The sequence below is a fragment of the Ambystoma mexicanum genome, chromosome 6q, assembly GCF_040938575.1.
Source record: "Ambystoma mexicanum isolate Mex_15411 chromosome 6q, UKY_AmexF1_1, whole genome shotgun sequence".
In the NCBI taxonomy this organism is placed as follows: domain Eukaryota; kingdom Metazoa; phylum Chordata; class Amphibia; order Caudata; family Ambystomatidae; genus Ambystoma; species Ambystoma mexicanum.
The window spans coordinates 129,164,964-129,184,706 of NC_090937.1; the positions used below are offsets into that span (position 1 = coordinate 129,164,964).

Sequence of the window (19,743 nt, forward strand, 5' to 3'; positions counted from 1 at the left end):
CTCTTTCTTTTAAACTCCCCTATGCAAGTTATTCAAAGCTGTAACAGTTAAACCCACGTTGGCATCATCGAAGCCGCCCAGAGCCTCCGAGGCGCTGCCTCCATGAGGTCGGGGTGGTGTTCTGGGTACTGTGCAGAGCGTGAGTCCTTTTTTAATCGACGCCTCGTTGCTCGTCTAAACATATTGTCCATTTCTGCACAGGCATGTCATCTCCCAGCTCTAGCTAGCAAGGCAACAATGCCCCCCGCTTCACCGCGTGGGTCCTGCACCCCGGCCACTACGCAGCTCTCTGCTCAACACCTCGTGCTCGAGAGAGAACACCTGCGACCACACCTGTTGCCGGCACAGCGGCGCGCGCCCTGTTAGCCGAACTATACCAGAGCCCCCGAACGCTGCCCGTGGGATGGCTGACGCCAGCTCTGCCTGGATGTCAGATGTGCGTATAAAAGTAATGGCGTGCATTCGCCAACACCAAGGTGAAAGTGTGACACGTTCACGAGCGAGGCTTCCTGCACGTGAAGTCTAGAGACCTCAAAAAGCTTTCTCGATACGCTTATTGTGTGCCATGTTGTGTGTGTGGAGTGACGCATTTAGGGAGTTTTGTCGGCCTTTTACACTCGAATTAAACTTATTTCATGCACTGCCCAAATGCACTTTCAATTAGCCTTTGTTTTCTTGCATTCGTTATTATAAAACCGTTCTGCGTACCACATAATGATTTAAACAGTAGTACACATTGTTAGAAGCTCGTTTATTTCTTTTTTACTGTAGGGTGACTGCTTTCAGTAACGATCATTAAAAAAATGCTGAAGCCGTTTCTGTTTTTCGCATTTTATTACATATTTTCAGGAAAACGTACATACGTCGATGGCATTCGGCATTGCTCAGATAAAATAACATTTTGCAGTGTAGAAAAGTCAAAACAAACACATAGCGATACAAACAGACGGTGTAGCCGACAGTAATAAATAGTGTTCTAACGTCGAACATTGCAGTTAACAAAGGTTTGACACAGAAAGACGTTTGTCCTCTCTCGACCGTTAATAGTCTTTAACGGAATTAATGGCTACATTAAATATTCTAAAATTGGCAGTCTTTAAATTCCGTCTGTACCTCACCCCTCCTTTTTTTGCCACGCTTTGGCTCGTTAAAGTGCATACGTCCTTATCGCAAGACGCTATATATTCGGGGCATTACATAATGTAAAAAAGTAGCATTTCTCTCAGTTATTTACACAAGTCACACACACATTTATATATATATATATATATATGTATATATATATATATATATATATATATATATATATATATATATATATATATATATATATATATATACACACGTGACCATTTGTTTTCATAAGCATATGGATTACAAATGCAAAGTTCAGGAAGACATTTTGTACCTAGCACTTTTTGACAAACAACTGGAACGTTAGAGGACCCAAGATGTCCTTAAAAATGCAAACAGAACAGAATCCCTACAGAAATGTGGGTGTGGAGGGGGGGGTTGCAGTGGTTCAGATGCGACATTTCACTTGGCTGAGTGCTGCTGAAGGTACACATGCAAAATCACACTTGACGGAAAGGTCCCGCCAATTGATGGCAAAAGAAAGGTAGCGTGCAGAAGAAGGTTTCACATAATCTATTCGTTTATGATCACGACTTTTAATGAAGAGTACAGCCCCTCAACCCCAGAGGGATACATGAAACACACACACACACAGTACTATAAAGTTCAAGGCAGCTTTTGACAGGTGCTTGCACATTCTGCAACAGGGCAGGAGTAGAGTCTCTTGGCTGGCAGTCGACGGGCCTGGGAGCGAAGTCCATCCACCCATAAGTCTTAAGTTTTTCGGTACAGTTGATTTTCGGAAAGAAACAAGCTCTCGTAAAAGTCTTTAAGTAATATGCACATATATACATTCTGCTTGCTGTAGGGCCGGCTGGCCACGCGCCCTGCTTGCCTGTGTGTACAGCTTCAGGGCACAGGTGGCACAAGCCGGGAAGAGGTTGCTAGGCTTGGATCTTGTCTGGCGTTGATTACTCGTTCAGTCCTGTTTTTTTTCTTTCCACTATTGCTCATTTGCAATGGGAAGAAGCAACTTGTCTAGCACCTGAAAGCAAAGTAAAAAAAAAAAAAAACAGAACTGCGCGGACTGTTCAAAGCTCAAACAGGACAAGCTGACAGACAACTTTGCTTAGGAGTCAGCGGTGCCGGCGACTGGCAGTGCCGCCGTGCCAGCTCCTCCGGCGCAGACTGTGGTCGATGTCCACGGTGCTGAAGGCGAGCCTGGCTGGGTGCTGCCGGGCTCAGTCGGGTGCTGATGGGGTTCAGTCCCCGGGGCTTTTTAGCTGGCCTCGTCAGAGTCGCTGTACTGGGAGCGCGGGGAGAATTCACCGTCGCTGCGGTGGGAGCGGGGCGAGGGCTTGCCCTCGGCCAGGCTGTGCTGCGCGGCCAGCATAGCCTCCTGGAAGGAATAGTGCTGCGCTGTGGGGGAGGAGGCCGGGGAGTGCTGCTGCGGGGCCAGGCTGGGGTGCTGCTCCCGCGGCTCCGACTCGGGCGCCTGCAGCAGGTCCGCCAGGGCGCTGATGTAGATCTGCGCCATCTGCAGCGTCTCGTACTTGGAGAGCTTCTTGTCGTTGTCGAAGGCCGGGATGACCCCGCGCAGCTGGTCGAAGGCATGGTTCAGGCCGTGCATGCGTCGCCGCTCCCGCGCGTTGGCCGCCACTCGCCGCTGCTTGTGCACGCCGGTGCCGGCGGGGCGCCCAGGGGAACCTCCGGAGGACGAGGAAGAGGAGGAGGGCGCCCGCTGCCGGCATCCCTCTTCGCTGTGGCCGCCGCCGATGCCCTTGAGGCGGCACAGCTCGCGCACCTTCAGCGCCCCCGCGCTCTGCTCGTGCGGGTGCGCGTGGTGGACTCCGCCGGCGGCCTGCTCCGCCGCGCGCAGCCGCAGGTAGCCGCGCGCGGCCTCTTCCTCGTCTTCCGCACGCGCAGCCGCGCAGCCCTGTCCGCCGCGGGGGGCGTGCCCCAGCCAGGCCCTGGGGTCGCTGCTGTCCAGGAGCGCGAGGGCGGCGCGCTGCGGGTAGAGGCGCCCTCCGGCCGGGTGCTGGCTCTCCTCACAGGCGACTTCGCGCACTTCGGCCCAGACTTGGCCAGACATGGCACCTGTGGAGATAGGAATAGCTGGCACTCTGGTCTCTGCTTAGCACTGGTTCTTTTTTTTTGGTGGAGTTTTGGCCCCTCTGCGGGTAGCTCGGCTCTGCTTCCTGCAGTAGGTGAGGTCGGTCGCGTGGCTTAGGAGCTTCTCCGGTGTCGGAGGGCCTTGCGCCCTCCTTTAAGAAGCGGCACGCGCCGCCACCACTGGGGCCCCCCTCCCTCCCTCCGCGCGCCGGTCGCGTGTCTGTCCGGCCGCCCCATTGGCCCGGGCTGTCGCGTGCGGACATCCAATCAGTAAGCAGGGTGTGGCGACCTGTGAAAGTGGGATGGGGTGGCGGGGGACGGCACTCAAAACTTTACTGGCCCATGATGGTAATGAGCGGAGGGTGTGTAACCGCACTCCCCATAGTTTTGGCCAGGGGGAGTTGGGGCGGGGGTGGGCGACACAAAGAGACGAGTGGGCCGGGGCGGCTTTGCTCCTGTATTTTCCAGTTGAAAACACAAGCCCATTGACGGCGCACCTGTGGGGCAGTACCTGCAGCACACTCCCACTGTCAGCGTGTGCCGGCTGCACGCTCGGCGCCAGGTGCCCCGAAATGCAGTGCGCCCGGAGCCTCCACTCCAGATGTTCCCCTTTCTTTATCAATTAATGCCACTGGGTGTGTTTTTCGGCAACCTAATTGCCAAGGCAGTTTAAGTCCTCTGCCTTTCTAAATGTCTTCCTGTGTAATCTTCTTTTTCCTATCTGTCAGCCTATTGGTCTGCCATTTTCATGTTCTCTCTGCTTCTGTTTCATATGCGGAAGGTGCATGTCATGCCATTGACGGGCATAATCTTGCTACTCGTCCTTGCTTCTTCATTCTTCAAAGGCACAGTGGCCAGGGCTGTCCTAGCCTTTCCTGCGGTTCTGCTGCTTTTCTCTCCGGGTGGTACAGCCTCTCGGTCGTACACTCAGAGCTGCACGCAGTCAAGGACGAACTTGTCAAAACGAAAAGGAAAAGTTACAAATTGCCCGTGGCACTGTAAGTGCTGGGTTTGTAGACATCCGTGCCTGCACAGGCGTGTTTCTACTTGACTGCTCACACAGCGTGCTCAATGCGTGTGTCTTTCTTGTGGTTTCTGGAACGAACTACACGTCGAAAGTACTCTCCTGCGCGTGCACCAGTGTTTTCTCGATTGACGAATGTTTATACCCAACAGCACCGCTGTTTTAGCTATCCTAGTCCACGCATGAATGAGGCAGAGCGAGCTCATCGTGAGCTTCAAAGCAGTTTGTACGATTTAAACAGACAGGTGCGACTGTCGTAAGAAGTGGGAGCACAGAGTTGGGGGCATATACTCGTGCCCTTGGTCTGAGCCCCCCAAACCCTCCACACACACACAAAAAGGCGTGTCTTATCTCAGAGAACCGCTCGGCACAGCGCTTCCTCCACAGTCTGTGGCACGGCACGGCAGCATACAGCTGATACCGCGGAGCACTCTGACTGCCACGCTGCTGTGGTGGCAGGATTTACCAGTGCGTGCGGCGCGACGCACACCGGCGCCCAACTAGATCCTGTTGGAACCATCGAGGCGTTGGGGCTAGTGTGGAAAACCGAAAACCAACAGCCGTTGTGAACTTTCATTAAGACCATCACAACTTGGCTTTCTCGAGTTCATTCATAGGAAATAGCTTCGACATCATTACAGGGAGAAGAGGCCAACAGTGTGGACACTGACTGGTACATGTAACGGTTTCGTGGAGCTGTATGGTTCCTTGAAATCACACTCAAGTAATGTTTACCGAACCCATGGGCAAGAAACCCCGCTATTTCCCGCTGTTCACACGTGTTGAAATTCTGCACAACTTCTAGTCCCAGCGTCTCTAATCACAAGCATCCGTGCATTTGTTTAAAGGGAATTAAAGTTTGAAGTTGATACATAGCTGACACCACAGCCTTCTATAGGTGTGTGCATTTAGTCGGCCATAGAAATCATGTCGATTTCCAACGAAAGCTGGAGCATTTCTCTTACTATAGATATGCATTCTCAAACTTGGCTACTGCCAAAATGAGGAAACGCAGGAGGAGCGTCAGCTGCTGGACGTGTCAATCAATTGCTGGAGACATTTTTAACATTATTTCAGTCTGGGGTTGCCCTTTACCAAAGTCAACTTAATTGGTTAATTAGAGGTCATAACAGTGAGAAAATGGCTTCCCGAGGGTATGTTATTGAATCTACAAGTTAATGGGAAACTAATAACTCACCAACTGCTCACCAGAGCAGATTGGGAAAATAGTCCCAGTGCAGGCAGGGGCTTTCAAAGAATGTGCTGAGGGGCAGGTCAGGAAATGTGTGTAAAACGCTAGCTTGGTAATTCAAGTAGGAGGAACGGTCATGAAATGGGGGACGGTGGGCGACCCTCCTTGTCACACACAAACCGTCAGTGAATGTCGAGGAAGACTTACCCACTGGCCTTGGCACCCATTATGGGTAGTTTTGTGTGCTAAGATCGTGCCCAATTTAATAAAAAAGCGCACACGGATCCCTTTCTCTTTCATGCGAGTACCCACAGTCCTATAACATGAAATATGAAAGGGAAAACAAATCTCAGACTCATTTTCATGCAATCCATTTTCTAGAGAACACTCGTTTGTTACAGACTCCAAGGACCCGATTTACACAAATGTTTTAACAAGGGAAAGTCCCATTGAAAACATTTTTGTAAATCAGGCCCCAAATCTCTAAATGTGACAAATATAATTGTAAGCTAAATTGCCTTGGATGCTTTTCATCCATCTGGCCATACCCTGGAACCTGTTGGGATGCACGCACAGCGTCCCAGATAGGCAAAGAGGTTCAGGTTGAGGAAAACCTATTAGAGAACAACATTATCGAAGCAGAGTGCGGCAGAAAGCACATTGTATTAGGTCTGACACATATTAGATACCCAAATATAGCAACAGAGAGAGAGCAACATATGTTGTTGTGGTTGCAGAGGTCATAGACAAGGTAGCATTTAAGGCCCAGTGTTTAGTTGATGTATTCTAGTGACGTAGGATAGTGTGATGTGCGAGAGGAAAGGAAATAATTGGGAGATGGAGTCAGCAAGGTATTGTGGTAACAGTGAGGTTGGTGTGATAACGTGGCGCCATTTTAGAAGTTGAAGCTTAGCACACAATGAATAGTCGAGAGCACAGGCCTTGGTGCGCAGCTGTGGCTCTGTTAGTTCAGCTCCAAAAACAAATCCCCTTTCTTGTTCTCTAGGAGAGAAGCCAAGGTCAGAGGCATATGTGGTGCACAGATCGGAACTAATTGTATCCAGTTGCGGGACCTGAATGTGTTGGGAATAGAATGTTGGTTGGTAGAGGAGCAGGAAGGGATTTACCCTTTGAAGGGCACATTTATGGGGCTAGGGCACAAGGCTCTGTGATGCCAAGGAGCCAGGCAAAGATTTAGAGCACTACTGCCCTCACCCTAGGATGGACACCCCTTATCAACGGCACCTAGACACATAACTTAAGCAAACAAACCCTTGAAAATTCAGACTCAAGAGTGGCACCTTTCGCACGTTATCCCTGGGCACCTGGAGTAGAAAGGAAATAAGGACAGAGCTGTGTCTGTAGCATCTTGTCATTCGGGACAGAAGGAGCAGAGGTGATGCCAATAGATTCAGTACAAGGTCGGGTGTAGCTTGTGTGAGTCATGATGACTGGACTAATGAGGAATCCTATTGTCTAATCAAAAGCAGGGTTGGCCTCGCCAAGGTCCTTTGATCTCGTCTGGAGCAGGAGGGTGCACATTGTCAGGTGTCTTGACCAACGTTCAAGTTATTATGCTGCAACATTTGGTGATGTGGGCTTAGAAAATCCAAGATGGCCGAAAAGCCCACATTTGCCCCAGAATCCAGGAAAACCGTGCAGTTTTGCGCACACCAAAATGGTCGCCTGACCTGCCACCCACCAGTGCGAGCGTGATGGGCCAGAAGTGCCATGAGTGAAACGCGGTGCTGTCAAACTAGAAATTATATCGTGCCTCCTATTTCTATGAATATATGTATATTGGCCTACGCCAAGCTGCTAACAAGCTGCTTATACACTACATGTGAATAAACTCGCATCGCAAGGTCCTGACCTTAGAAACCATGTAAACTGTCATTTTGGGTCAAGCCGCCATTTTAGGTTTTCTTGCTCTATAAAGTCACCATGTGAGCTAAAATGGTAGCCTATGTTATTCAGAACAGAACTCGATTGTCATGACCTCTGTACAGCTAATGTATAACTTGCCTGCAGGCCACTTGTTAGGGTCATGAGCTGAGACCTTGTCCTTCTGCTGACCTGTGTGCAATGGATTACCTGTATCACCGAAACTGATCTATAATTGAATGAGAACACCTGCTTAACTACATTGTATAAACTAAGTCCCGCATTGTAATGTTAGGCCTAGAGCATACATTATTACCATTTCTTCTTGTTAATGTATAAACCTAAGATGAACTAGATTTGACCTGGCAAGGGACCCTAGAGCAGTAACTTATTTATGGAATGGTTAACCCAAAGGAGGGCTGAACAGCAGGCTTGAAATGTATAAAAGCCTGACTGTTTCAATTAATTTTTGCCCTCACTGAGCACACCGAACCACGCCGGAGTTCGCTGTGTTGTAATGAGGGTCGATAGCTATCTGAATTTTGTTCTGTTCTTTTGTAACTGGATTCAGTATAAAATAAAGTATTTTGTATGTTGCTTTGTAACCTGTGTTTGGTGTGTTTCCTTTTTGGTTACCCTGCCTCATATTATTTCCTTGTTTTCACAGTGCCAGATGAAAAACAACAGCACCTGTTAGCTCAAAAAAGCGCTTTGAAATCACCTTTGTTTCTCTGAAGTGCAAGCTAAAAATGCCTATTTATACATTGCAAGATATTCAAAAATCTTACTGAACACCAGCAGACATTTGGCAGTCTTGTTTGCATACAAAATCTGGAAAGATGAAGAGCCTAAAATAATGTTCATAACACAATTGGCTGAGCGGTGGATGTCAGCAGCTTAAGTGAAATTGGACTTAAAACCACTAAAATCGAAATGTTAAAAATAAATGAGTGACCTAATTTTTGAGTGTCACATAGGTTGTAACTGTTTAAATGTCATAGTTTTGAACTTAGAATCAGCATTCTAGCTGCATGTGTAAAAATTGTAAGTTTGATTTGAATGAAGAAAACTGGAACAAAAGTGACATTTAGCTGAAGCCTGGCTTGAAGAGATTGAATTCTGCCTGGCAACTACCCCCCCCCCCCGACAGGAGTTGAAACTTGCCCAGCAACGGCATTCACAGGCCTGGCTGCCTTCTGCTGTTCCCACCAAAAGGAGATTACACCTCTCTGATTGAATTAGGGGTGGGGTACCTGGGGCTGCAGGAAACAGAACAATGAGCTTTCCTTGGCTCAGGCAAATGTTAAATTAGGGGGGTCGTAAATGGCTTCCTCTTGGAAGAAACTGGGAGGAGCAGTGCCTCTGTGAGCAACCTGAGTTGGAGGAAGTGGACAAACCAGAAATTCCATCATGTGCTTTGGGAAACCACACCCCTCTGGGCCAGAGCATGATTTTAAAAAGATGGATAATTCATAGTACAGACTTGTCAAAATTATATAATTAATATCATTATTCTTGTGATTTTTCTGTGCACATTTTAAGAGGTGTTAGGACTCTTTGGTATGTTCTGGGGGGTAGTAGCGGAAAATAAGGTATTACTCCGAATATCTGTATGTTAAAAATCTGACACTTTATCATCTGATGCCCATATTCCTTGTGCATGTTTGTGTAACTTCTGGAAAAGTTTAGAGGTTGTGTTCTTGATGAAAAGGGCAGAATTCTGTCACAAGTGGACACAACAACTTACAAAGACAGGGATCGGATGGTTTGGTGCTACAGAAAATATGTTAACTGGACATATAATATTAGAAAAATGGTACATAGATAAATATGTATTTGGATCAAAAATAGATTTGTGTGCAAATTGACAAGGGGAGTGTTCTTTCTGTATGCCATAAAATTGATGCCTGATGACACTCCATTCCTTCCCCCAATCAAGGGAGAGAGGAGAGCTTGGCCAATGATAAGTTGTGAGGGGCAGGCTTAGTTATGCCCACGCACCCGCCCATTTTCAAAAGACATAAAAGGAACACTGAAACCCAGGTAGAGACTTCACTTTCCCCTTTCTTGCAAAGCGCTTTGCCGGACCAGACAATATCCAGAAGGACCATCTCCAGAACTTAGAATCCAGACTTCAGAACTTGTAGCAGAGAGGCCTGAACCATCAGCTGAATCCTTTTTCAGCAGGCCTCAAAATCTTTTGCAAATTATTCAAACAGCCGGGCTGAGCTGTTTGATTCTGGCTAGAATCCTGTGCCAGTACACAGAAAGCAGTGCTGTATCCAGAATCCACTTGATCCAGACCAGCAGAACCAGAGATCCAGACCGCCATGCAGTGCCGAGTGCCAGACCAGACCAGCAGAGAAGAGCTGACCCAGAGAGCTGTGACTTCAGAGCCACCCGCCAGGAGTCCAGTCCAAACCTGACCAGACCCTGATGGCCTATTTCAAATTTATAGTGTGAGTACTCAGCCAGAACTGTGCAAAACCAATCTCTTAGTTTTAAATAATCTAATTCAAACCATTTCCACCTATCTAGAACTGCATCATAGAATTGTGTGTCCATCCTGTTGGTCCAAAACATTCCACAGTGCACCTGTCATTCTGAAACTTTAATTTTACTTCTGAAAATCTATCTCCACAAAATCGTCCGTATCTTTTGATCCGTACCTGCTAGGAATGAACGAGATTTAACTTTCATTTTAAAGCTAAGAATCTAAGCTTTCCAACAAGCCCTAAACCGACTTTTTACTCATTCGGAAAAAGTGCCGCAAATTGAAAACTAGCTTAAACTTCTTCACCTGTCAAAAATAGCTGTCTTTTGCTTGCATTTCTGAAATCCGTTTTCAACCTGATAATCCCTCATGAATCACTGATAGGGTTGACCTGAAGCAATCTTACGTAGCTATCACCTACCCTGAATCTCCTATAGGGAATCAAAATCATTTTTTAGCGTATTTTCACTTCTTTGCAAATCACATTAAAAGTACTTTTGCCTGTGTTTTAAAATCATCCCTGTTGCTCTAAGCTTGCTAGGGGAGAACTGAAATTTGAATTGCATGTGGATTGTATCCCTGAAAACTGTGTGCACCCCTTCCATCTCTTTATATTGCGTAGGGGGGGGGGAGTGAATTGCCACAAGGGGAAAATTGATTATACTATCTCTGGTTGAAACCATATCAGTTTATTTCTGTACTGCATTCTTTTCCATCATTGCATTTCCTTGAAACCATAAAAGTATTCTCTGCTACCTTATCCTTTCTATACTCATTCCCAAGTAATTGAAAAGAGTGTGCAATTGTAACATTATCCATTGATGATCACTGTCATATTCTTCAGTGTGATATCAAATATTAATTTATTATAAAAGTGTGATATATATATCTTGTTTAATTTTTCAATAAATCTGTTAATTTGCAAAACAAACCTACTTCTTGGCTCAGTGAGGTCAGGGGGATTCAAAGAGAGGGGCGTTATATAAGGGTTTATCATCCAGATTATAACTTGTCATAAATATATATAAATAAGGGCTTCCCTTGGGCCTCCCAGACCAGGCATTGACTTGGTCGGAGTGCTGAATCGAAGTTCCTTAACAGAGTGGGGGCTCGTAGCCAGGGATTCTAGATTAGAACTACCGCTTGTGCAGCTTGATACAGTGTGCTAACTGATAGGATACATAAATCCTGTTGGATCACCACGCTGTATTACACTATAAAAACACTCCTCAAAGGAACGCTGTAAGGAAACGATCTGTTTTGCAAAATAAAATACTAACTTCTGTAAGTCAGGAAGGAAATCAATTTCCAGAATGACGACCTTGGTAGATATCAAAATAGCTACAGAGCACCTCTTACATAAACTATTTGTGAGAGGTGAGTGGACTGAGCAGGACCAAAATGTGTGGTTGCAGGCAATAGCGCAACAGGTCACTGTAACTGGGTCAGATACATGGAGAGATCAGGGTCCCTTACATGTGGCCCTGAGTGAACTATATATGGCCCCTGAGGCCAAGGATGAGCACAACAAGATTGCCAGGTTAGCGGCATATTTATATTTATATATGGGAGCCATATAGGACAAATGTGCTGAAGGCCAAGATCTGGCAAATAGGCAACTGATGGCATTAGAGAAGGCCCAATCTGACCTGGTCTCTTCCGAGCAGAGGCTGCAGAGGAGCCAGGATTCAGAAAACGATAGTAGGCAGTATATGATTAAAATAAAAAGAGGATATGGGTATCCTGCAACAGGAAAAGTCTGACCAGGATAACAAATTTCTGGCCTTGCAGAAGGAGTACCAAGAAGGTTTGGACACCTTACTGCAGAGCCAGAAAAAGCTGGAGCAACAACTGGACTTCAATAGGGCATGCGCAGAGCAGGTAGTCACCCTGCAGAGCCACCTAGATAGGGAGAAAACAGAGAGCAACAAACTGATCCTGAAAAACCTGGATACCCAGACAGAATTTGAAGAAGAGCGCCAGAAAGCTGGGGCCCTTAAAAGGAAGATGGTAAGGAAGATGTGACTTGTGACTTCAGAAGTGATGAGGTGATTTTCCAGGTCCATGAGGGCTGCCTTTCCCACCTTAAGCCTTTAGTCCAAACCACCACTCTGACCAGGGACTTCTCCACCCAGCTGGAGGAGGCCGCTGAGATAGCAAAACCAGAAGTCTTTCCAGGCTTCAGGCAGATGGTTGAAGAGAGAGTCAACCTAGCTGATGCCTGTGTGACTCTGGAACAGAAGCAAAAGTTGAAACAAGTTTTCTTGGATTTCCAAGATCTCTTTGCGGTAGACTCATATGACTGTGGTCGCACTGACATCCACACAACAACAATTCCCACAGACCCTGGCATGACTCGAGTGTTTGTGAAGCAATATCGCTTGCCTGTCGAATCCATGGAGTCCCTTACTGAAATAATTAAGAACCTTGAGTCCCGGGGAATAATCCGTCCAGTCCACAGCACCTTCAATAATCCAGTGCTGGGAATATTGAAGCCAAACGGCCAGTGGAGACTGTGCGCCGACCTTAGGGAGCTCAACAAATGGGTCCACACTTCCCAATTGCCTCTTCCCTACATTGACCAAGGGCTGGCCCAGATCCAGGGGTCACAGGTATTCACTGCAATAGATCTGACCAATGGATACTGGACCGTGCCTGTCAGTAGGGAGGACCAATACAAACTGGCTTTTACCTTTGGGGGCCAGCAGTACACATGGACCCGGACTCCCTTCGGATACCTCAACTCCGGCAATGAATTCAACATTTTCCTACATAAGCCAATGCCCGACCTGGGTGCAAGGGGTAACCTGGCTTATGTAGATGATGTCCTAATCAGAAGTTCACCTGTGGAGGAACACATAGCGGAGAGCCATTATGTTCTGATACAATTGAGGGCCGCCGGAGCAAAACTTTCCTTTCAGAAAGCACAGTGGTGTAGAACCCGTGTTAATTTCTTGGGGCATGAGATTACTCCTCAGGGTCTCTGTCCCCAGGAAAAGAAAGTGGAAGCACTCCAAAAACTGAAATACCCCACAACTCTGCGGGAACTAAGGAGCCTCCTTGGACTGACTAATTACAGCAGAAAGTTCATTGAGGGCTACGCAGAGATCACCAGACCCCTGATTCATCTTTTAAAGGGGGGGTCAAGTGGGAATGGGGTCCAGAACAATCCAAGGCAGTAAAACAGCTTAAAAGAAGCCTCTCACAAGCGCCTTGCCTAGCTTACCCTGTCAGAAACAAGGAGTTTTTCTTGGAGACAGGGTTCTCTAATACATGCTTGACTGCAGTACTATATCAAAAGCATGACAAGGTCAACAAAGTAATCTCCTATGTGAGCAAAACTTTATCCTCTGTGGAGGAAAAATTCAATGATTGTGAGAAGGCACTCCTGGCAACGGTGTGTGCATTGAAGAATTACCGCCCGTTTATCCAGGGGGAACACATCATAGTGGAGACTCCACACCGGCCTCTGCAATACCTCCAAAGTGACAGAATCCGAGCCGGAAATGTGAGTAATTCCCAAATTACTTCATGGATTCTGTCAATACAAGGCTTTCCTTTGGAGGTCAGATATGGCCAAAATAAGAAGAGTCCCCTCGTGCAAGGTCTGGCTGACTTGCATGATTGTGCCAGAGAAAACTGTCTCGAGGACGAAAGTCTAAAAATCAAGGACAACATGGAGGCATACCTTAATTCCCCACACACAGTCTTTGAAGAAGACACGTGTGAGGGAATGCCCACTGTCTATGTGGATGGATGCTCTTACCATGTTGACAAGAAAGGGTAAAAAGAACTTGTGGCCGGCGTAGGGAATGCATGGGTGAATGAGTCCCCAGAACCCTCCGCTGGATACAAAATTGGTCCCCGAAGTAGTCAGGTGGCAGAATTTATGGCTGTGTATCAAGCCATCCTCACTGCTGTCCAACATCAACTCCACGAACTGGTCATAATCCCAGATTCAGATTATGTACAGAATGAGTTCGTGGAGCACCTGGTTAATTGGAAAACCAGAGGCATGTTATGTGCTAATAACAAACCCTTGAAACATGGGAAGTTAATTCAAAACATTGATGATCTGGTCACCGTGAATGGGATGACCATCTATTGGAAGAAGATCAAGGGTCATTCCAAAGTAGAGGATCCAGACAAAACTGGAAATGACTTAGCTGATCAGCTGGCCAAAACCGGGGCCATCCAAGGGGATCTAATAGTGATTGAGTCCCTGTTGGGGGAAATCCAGGTCACTGCTATCAATAGGTCCCAGACAAATGCTCACAATGATCTTTCAACTGCACAATGGAGTAAGGAGACCCCAGATGCTGATTTGATCACTGCTCAGAAGGGGGATCCAATAATTGATAAGTTTTACCAACACATTGAGGACCCTGAGAACTTTCCCCTGACGGATACCGATTACATTGGGAAAGAGGACCTTAGAGTGTTGATGAAATGTCCAAAAATGTTCTGAATCCAAGACGGTTTGCTGGTAAGAAAATCCCAAGCTGGCCATGATCAGTGGGTGGTCCCTACCTCATTCCGAAACCTGATGTTAAGTCACGCCCATGATGCGGCCACAGCCGGTCATAGGGGGTTTCATACAACACTTGAGATCTTAAGAGAGGTTGCATACTGGCCACACATGGGGCAGGACCTCGACCAATACTTGAAGGGGTGTCTTGTGTGTGCACAATTTCAGCCAACATCCCTCACACACCGTGCGCCTCTCCAAAAGAGGGGGATGACACTGCCATTGTCAGATTTGCAAATCGATTTCATAGGCCCCATGATTCGCTCCTCTAGGGGAAATAAGTACATGTTGACGGTCACATGCTTATTTACTAAATGGGTGGAATGTATCCCGGCCCCAAACTGCAAGGCAGAAACAGCAGCAGCCCTGATGATCAACCACATCTTTTTGCGCTTTGGTCTACCCCAAAGTATTGAGTCAGACAGAGGTAGTCATTTTACCAGCGAAGTAATGACAAAGATGTGGGAGGTACTGGGGGTTAAAAGGAAGCTACATATTGCTTACCGGCCAGCCTCTTCTGGTGCAGTGGGGAGATACAACAAAACCATTGTGAGCATCTTAAAAAAGTTTGTGGCAGATTCTGGGCCAAGTTGGGATATCCGATTACCTCTTGTCCTAATGGCCATCAGATCTACCCCTTCATCTGCAACTAAAATGTCACCATTTGAGCTGATGACTGGACGCAAGATGGTGCTTCCCTAGCATTTGCTCTACAGGACCCAAGAGCAGACACTGATTAATGCCTCCACAACTCATGAGTATGTGGAGAATTTAAGGAAACACCTGCAACATGCTTTTGCCTATGCTCAGCGGAATCTAGAAAGATCAGCTGAGAGTATGAAAACATATTATGATTTGAAGACCACTAGGAAAGAATACAATGTGGGAGACCGGGTCTATCTATACAATTTCCAAAGGAGCAGGCGAAACAGCGGAAATTTTTGCCTACATGGAAGGGACCTTTTGAAATTGTAGTCAAGATCTACCCAGTCGCCTACAAGAACCGCATCCCCAAAGGCAGTTTGGCGGAAGGGAAAGACAAGTGGGTCCATATTAATCAGCTAAAGTGTTGCCATCCCAGGCACACTCTGCAACAACTGGAGGAATCCTCTGGAATCCCAGAGGGGCCACTCCAGATCAATAAAAACTCCAACCCTAAAATATTCCACATATCAAAAATATAGTAACAAGAATGCAAATGTCTCCTGATCATATCTTGTTTTTTAAAATAAGAATGCAAATGTCTCTTGATTCACAAAATGTATATGCTGCTCCACTATATCAATAGTGGGGGAGAAATGTTTACGAATAGGTATTGCCGCTTTGCTTTGTCATCCTAGGAGAGGGAAAACCTGGAGACTGGCCAAGGAGAACGATCCGGGGACCGGGAGCAGAGATCCGAGGGGCCCGGGGTACCGCCCAATACTCTCATCAGGACTGGCGAGGAGAACCGATCGATCCACCCAGATGGAGGAAAAGATGCTGAACTGTGCCATCTGCATAATCAGAAGAAGATGATGCGGACATCCCAGCGCGTGGATCAAAACATCCTTTGCACCTGACTCCCCCTCAACTCGAAATCAAAGTGCAGTCGGGCGGGGGGGCTTGTCACGTGTCTTGACCCACGTTCAAGTTATTATGCTGCAACATTTGGTGATGTGGGCTTAGAAAATCCAAGATGGCTGAAAAGCCCACATTTACTCCAGAATCCAGGAAAACCGAGCAGTTTTGCACACACCAAAATGGTCGCCTGACCTGCCACCCACCAGTGCGAGCGTGATGGACCAGAAGCACTATGAGTGAAACGTGGTGCCAAAGGAAAAACAGCAGTGCCTGTTAGCTCAAAAAGCGCTTTGAAATCACCTTTGTTTCTCTGAAATGCAAGCTAAAAATGCCTATTTAAACATTGCAAGATATTCAAAAATCTCACTGAACACCAGCAGACATTTGGCAGTCTTGTGTGCATACAAAATCTGGAAAGATGAAGAGCCTAAAATAATGTTCATAACACAACTGGCTGAGCGGTGGATGTCTGCAGTTTAAGTGAAATTGGACTTAAAACCACTAAAATCAAAATGTTTAAAATAAATGAGTGACCTACTTTTTGAGTGTCACATAGGTTGCAACTGTTTAAATGTCATAGTTTTGAACTTAGAATCAGCGTTCTAGCTGCATGTGTAAAAATTGTAAGTTTGATTTGAATGAAGAAAACTGGAACAAAAGTGACATTTAGCTGAAGCCTGGCTTGAAGAGATTGAATTCTGCCTGGCATCTACCCCCCGACAGGAGTTGAAACTTGCCCAGCAACTGCATTCACAGGCCTGGCTGCCTTCTGCTGTTCCCACCAAAAGGAGATTACAGCTCTCTGATTGAATTAGGGGTGGGGTACCTGGGGCTGCATGAAACAGAACAATGAGCTTTCCTTGGCTCAGGCAAATGTTAAATTAGGGGGGGTCGTAAATGGCTTCCTCTTGGAAGAAACTGGGAGGAGCAGTGCCTCTGTGAGCAACCTGAGTTGGAGGAAGTGGACAAACCAGAAATTCCACCATGTGCTTTGGAAAACCACACCCCTCTGGGCCAGAGCATAATTTTAAAAAGATGGATAATTCATAGTACGGACTTGCCAAAATTATATAATTAATATCATTATTCTTGTGATTTTTCTGTGCACATTTTAAGAGGTGTTAGGACTCTGTGGTATGTTCTGGGGGTAGTAGTGGAAAATAAGGTATTACTCCGAATGTCTGTATGTTAAAAATCTGACACTTTATCATCTGATGCCCATATTCCTTGTGCATGTTTGTGTAAATTCTGAAAGTTTAGAGGTTGTGTTCTTGATGAAAAGGCAGAATTCTGTCATAAGTGGACACGACATCTTACAAAGAGAGGGATCGGATGGTTTGGTGCTACAGAAAATATGTTAACTGGACATATAATATTAGAAAAATGGTACCTAGATAAATATGTATTTGGATCAAAAATAGATTTGTGTGCAAATTGACAAGGGGAGTGTTCTTTCTGTATGCCATAAAATTGATGCATGATGACACTCCATCCACTTAGTTATGCCCACGCACCCACCCATTTTCAAAAGACATAAAAGGAACACTGAAACCCAGGTAAAGACTTCACTTTCCCCTTTCTTGCGAAGCACTTTGCTGGACCAGACAATATCCAGAAGGACCATCTCCAGAACTTAGAATCCAGATTTCAGAACTTGTAGCAGAGAGGCCTGAACCACCAGCTGAATCCTTTTTCAGCAGGCCTCAAAATCTTTTGAAAATTATTCAAACAGCCGGGCTGAGCTGTTTGATTCTGGCTATAACCCTGTGCCAGTACCCATAAAGCAGTGCTGTCTCTAGAATCCACTTGATCCAGACCAGCAGAACCAGAGATCCAGACCGCCGTGCAGTGCCGAGTGCCAGATCAGACCAGCAGAGCATCGTCCGTATCTTTTGATTGATCCGTACGTGCTAGGAACAAGATTTAACTTTCATTTTAAAGCTAAGAATCTTATAGTTTTTCTGTAATCCCGCTCGACGCATTCGGAAAAAGTGCAGCGAATTGAAAACTAGCTCAAACTTCTTCACCTGTCAAAAATAGCTGTCTTTTGCTTGCATTGCTGAAATCCGTTTTCAACCTGATAATCCCTCATGAATCACTGATAGGGTTGACCTGAACCAATCTTAAGTAGCTATCACCTACCCTGAATCTCCTATAGGGAATTAAAATCATTTTTAGCGTATTTTCACTTCTTTGCAAATCACATTTAAAGTACTTTTGCCTGTGTTTTAAAATCATCCCTGTTGCTCTAAGCTTCCTAGGGGCGAACTGAAATTTGAATTGCATGTGGATTGTATTCCTGAAAACTGTGTGCTCCCCTTCCATCTCTTTATATTGCGTAGGGGGGGAGTGAATTGCCACAAGGGGAAAAGTGATTATACTATCTCTGGTTGAAACCATATCAGTTTATTTCTGTACTGCATTCTTTTCCATCATTGCATTTCCTTGAAAACATAAAAGTATTCTCTGCTACCTTATCCTTTCTATACTCATTCCTAAGTAATTGAAAAGAGTGTGCAATTGTAACATTATCCATTGTTGATCACTGTCATATTCTTCAGTGTGATATCAAATATTAATTTATTATAAAAGTGTGATATATATATCTTGTTTAATTTTTCAATAAATCTGTTAATTTGCAAAACAAACCTACTTCTTGGCTCAGTGAGGTCAGGGGGATTCAAAGAGAGGGGCGTTATATAAGGGTTTATCATCCAGATTATAACTTGTCATAAAAATATATAAATAAGGGCTTCCCTTGGGCCTCCCAGACCAGGCATTGACTTAGTTGGAGTGCTGAATTGAAGTCCCTTAACAACAAAACGTGACAGTCCCACATTTATGAGCTTATTAATAAGAACCTACTTTGTCACTGCCAAAGTGACAAAGCACTTTGCACAGCACTTTCCACTCCCCCCCTTGCATGTCCCCCTTCCCTCTCCCCTGCACTTGCGCATTCTCAATGTCACTGGGCCTGTCAAACGGGAAATTATATCTTGCCTCCTATTGTGATGAATATATGTATATTGCCCTATGCAAGCTGCTTATAAACCACTTGCGAAGAAATCTGTGTTGCAAGGTCCCGACCTTAGAATCAATGTAAACCGCCATTTTAGGTCAATCCGCCATTTTAGGTTCTCTCTGCAAAGTCACCCTGTGAGCTAAAATGGTGGACAGTGTCATTCCGAAAATTTAACATGGCCGTCTTGACCTCTATGTATAAACTAATGTGTAACTTGCCTGCAGGCCACTTGTTAGGGTCATGAACTGAGACCTTGTCCTTCGTTGACCTGTGTGTAAAGGATTACTTGTGCCAATGAAGCTAATCCGTGAGCATATATTACGAACAACGTATTCAAATACTGAACTGAGAACATTTGTTTAAACTACATTGTATAGATGTTTGAGAAGGTCTGTATAAGAAATCCTAAAGTACACTGTTGCCATTGAGGCTTGTTGGCGAATGTATTAAAGGCATACCCTAAGTGTACAGATGTGTGAACTCGGCACGAACCCTAGATCCGTAATGTATTAACCAGTATTAACCCACAGTATGGTTGGACATCATGTTTTCAAAGGTATATAAGGTACGACTATTCTAATGTACAGCCCCACTCACTGAGCACACCAAACCATGCTGGAGTTCGCTGTGTTGTACTGAGGGCCGATAGCTATCTGTTGTTTTGTCCTTTGAAACTGTTCAGTATAAAATAAAGATCTTTGTATGTTCCTTTGTAACCCGTGTTCGGTGTATTTCCTTTTGGGGGTACTCAGCCTCGATATTTTCTCTTTGTTTTCACAGTTGGAGCCTGAATAGGGACCTGCAAGATTGATGCCGGATTGTCGAGGGTTGACACACGCTATCGGACCGG

The 19,743-nt window shown here is 45.8% G+C and overlaps 1 protein-coding gene across 1 annotated transcript; it reads right to left on the reverse strand.

The window, feature by feature from the left end:
* Window positions 1–1,326: 1,326 nt before the first annotated feature.
* On the reverse strand, window positions 1,327–3,301 carry ATOH1 (atonal bHLH transcription factor 1). Its single transcript, XM_069630563.1, has one exon. It carries the CDS (start codon window positions 3,164–3,166, stop codon window positions 2,354–2,356), a length of 813 nt encoding a protein of 270 aa, XP_069486664.1. The 5' UTR covers window positions 3,167–3,301; the 3' UTR covers window positions 1,327–2,353.
* Window positions 3,302–19,743: the final 16,442 nt, after the last annotated feature.

Bases quoted from the DNA above. Each gene is read 5' to 3' on its own strand.
- ATOH1 (XM_069630563.1), bottom strand. From the start codon at position 3,166: ATGTCTGGCCAAGTCTGGGCCGAAGTGCGCGAAGTCGCCTGTGAGGAG.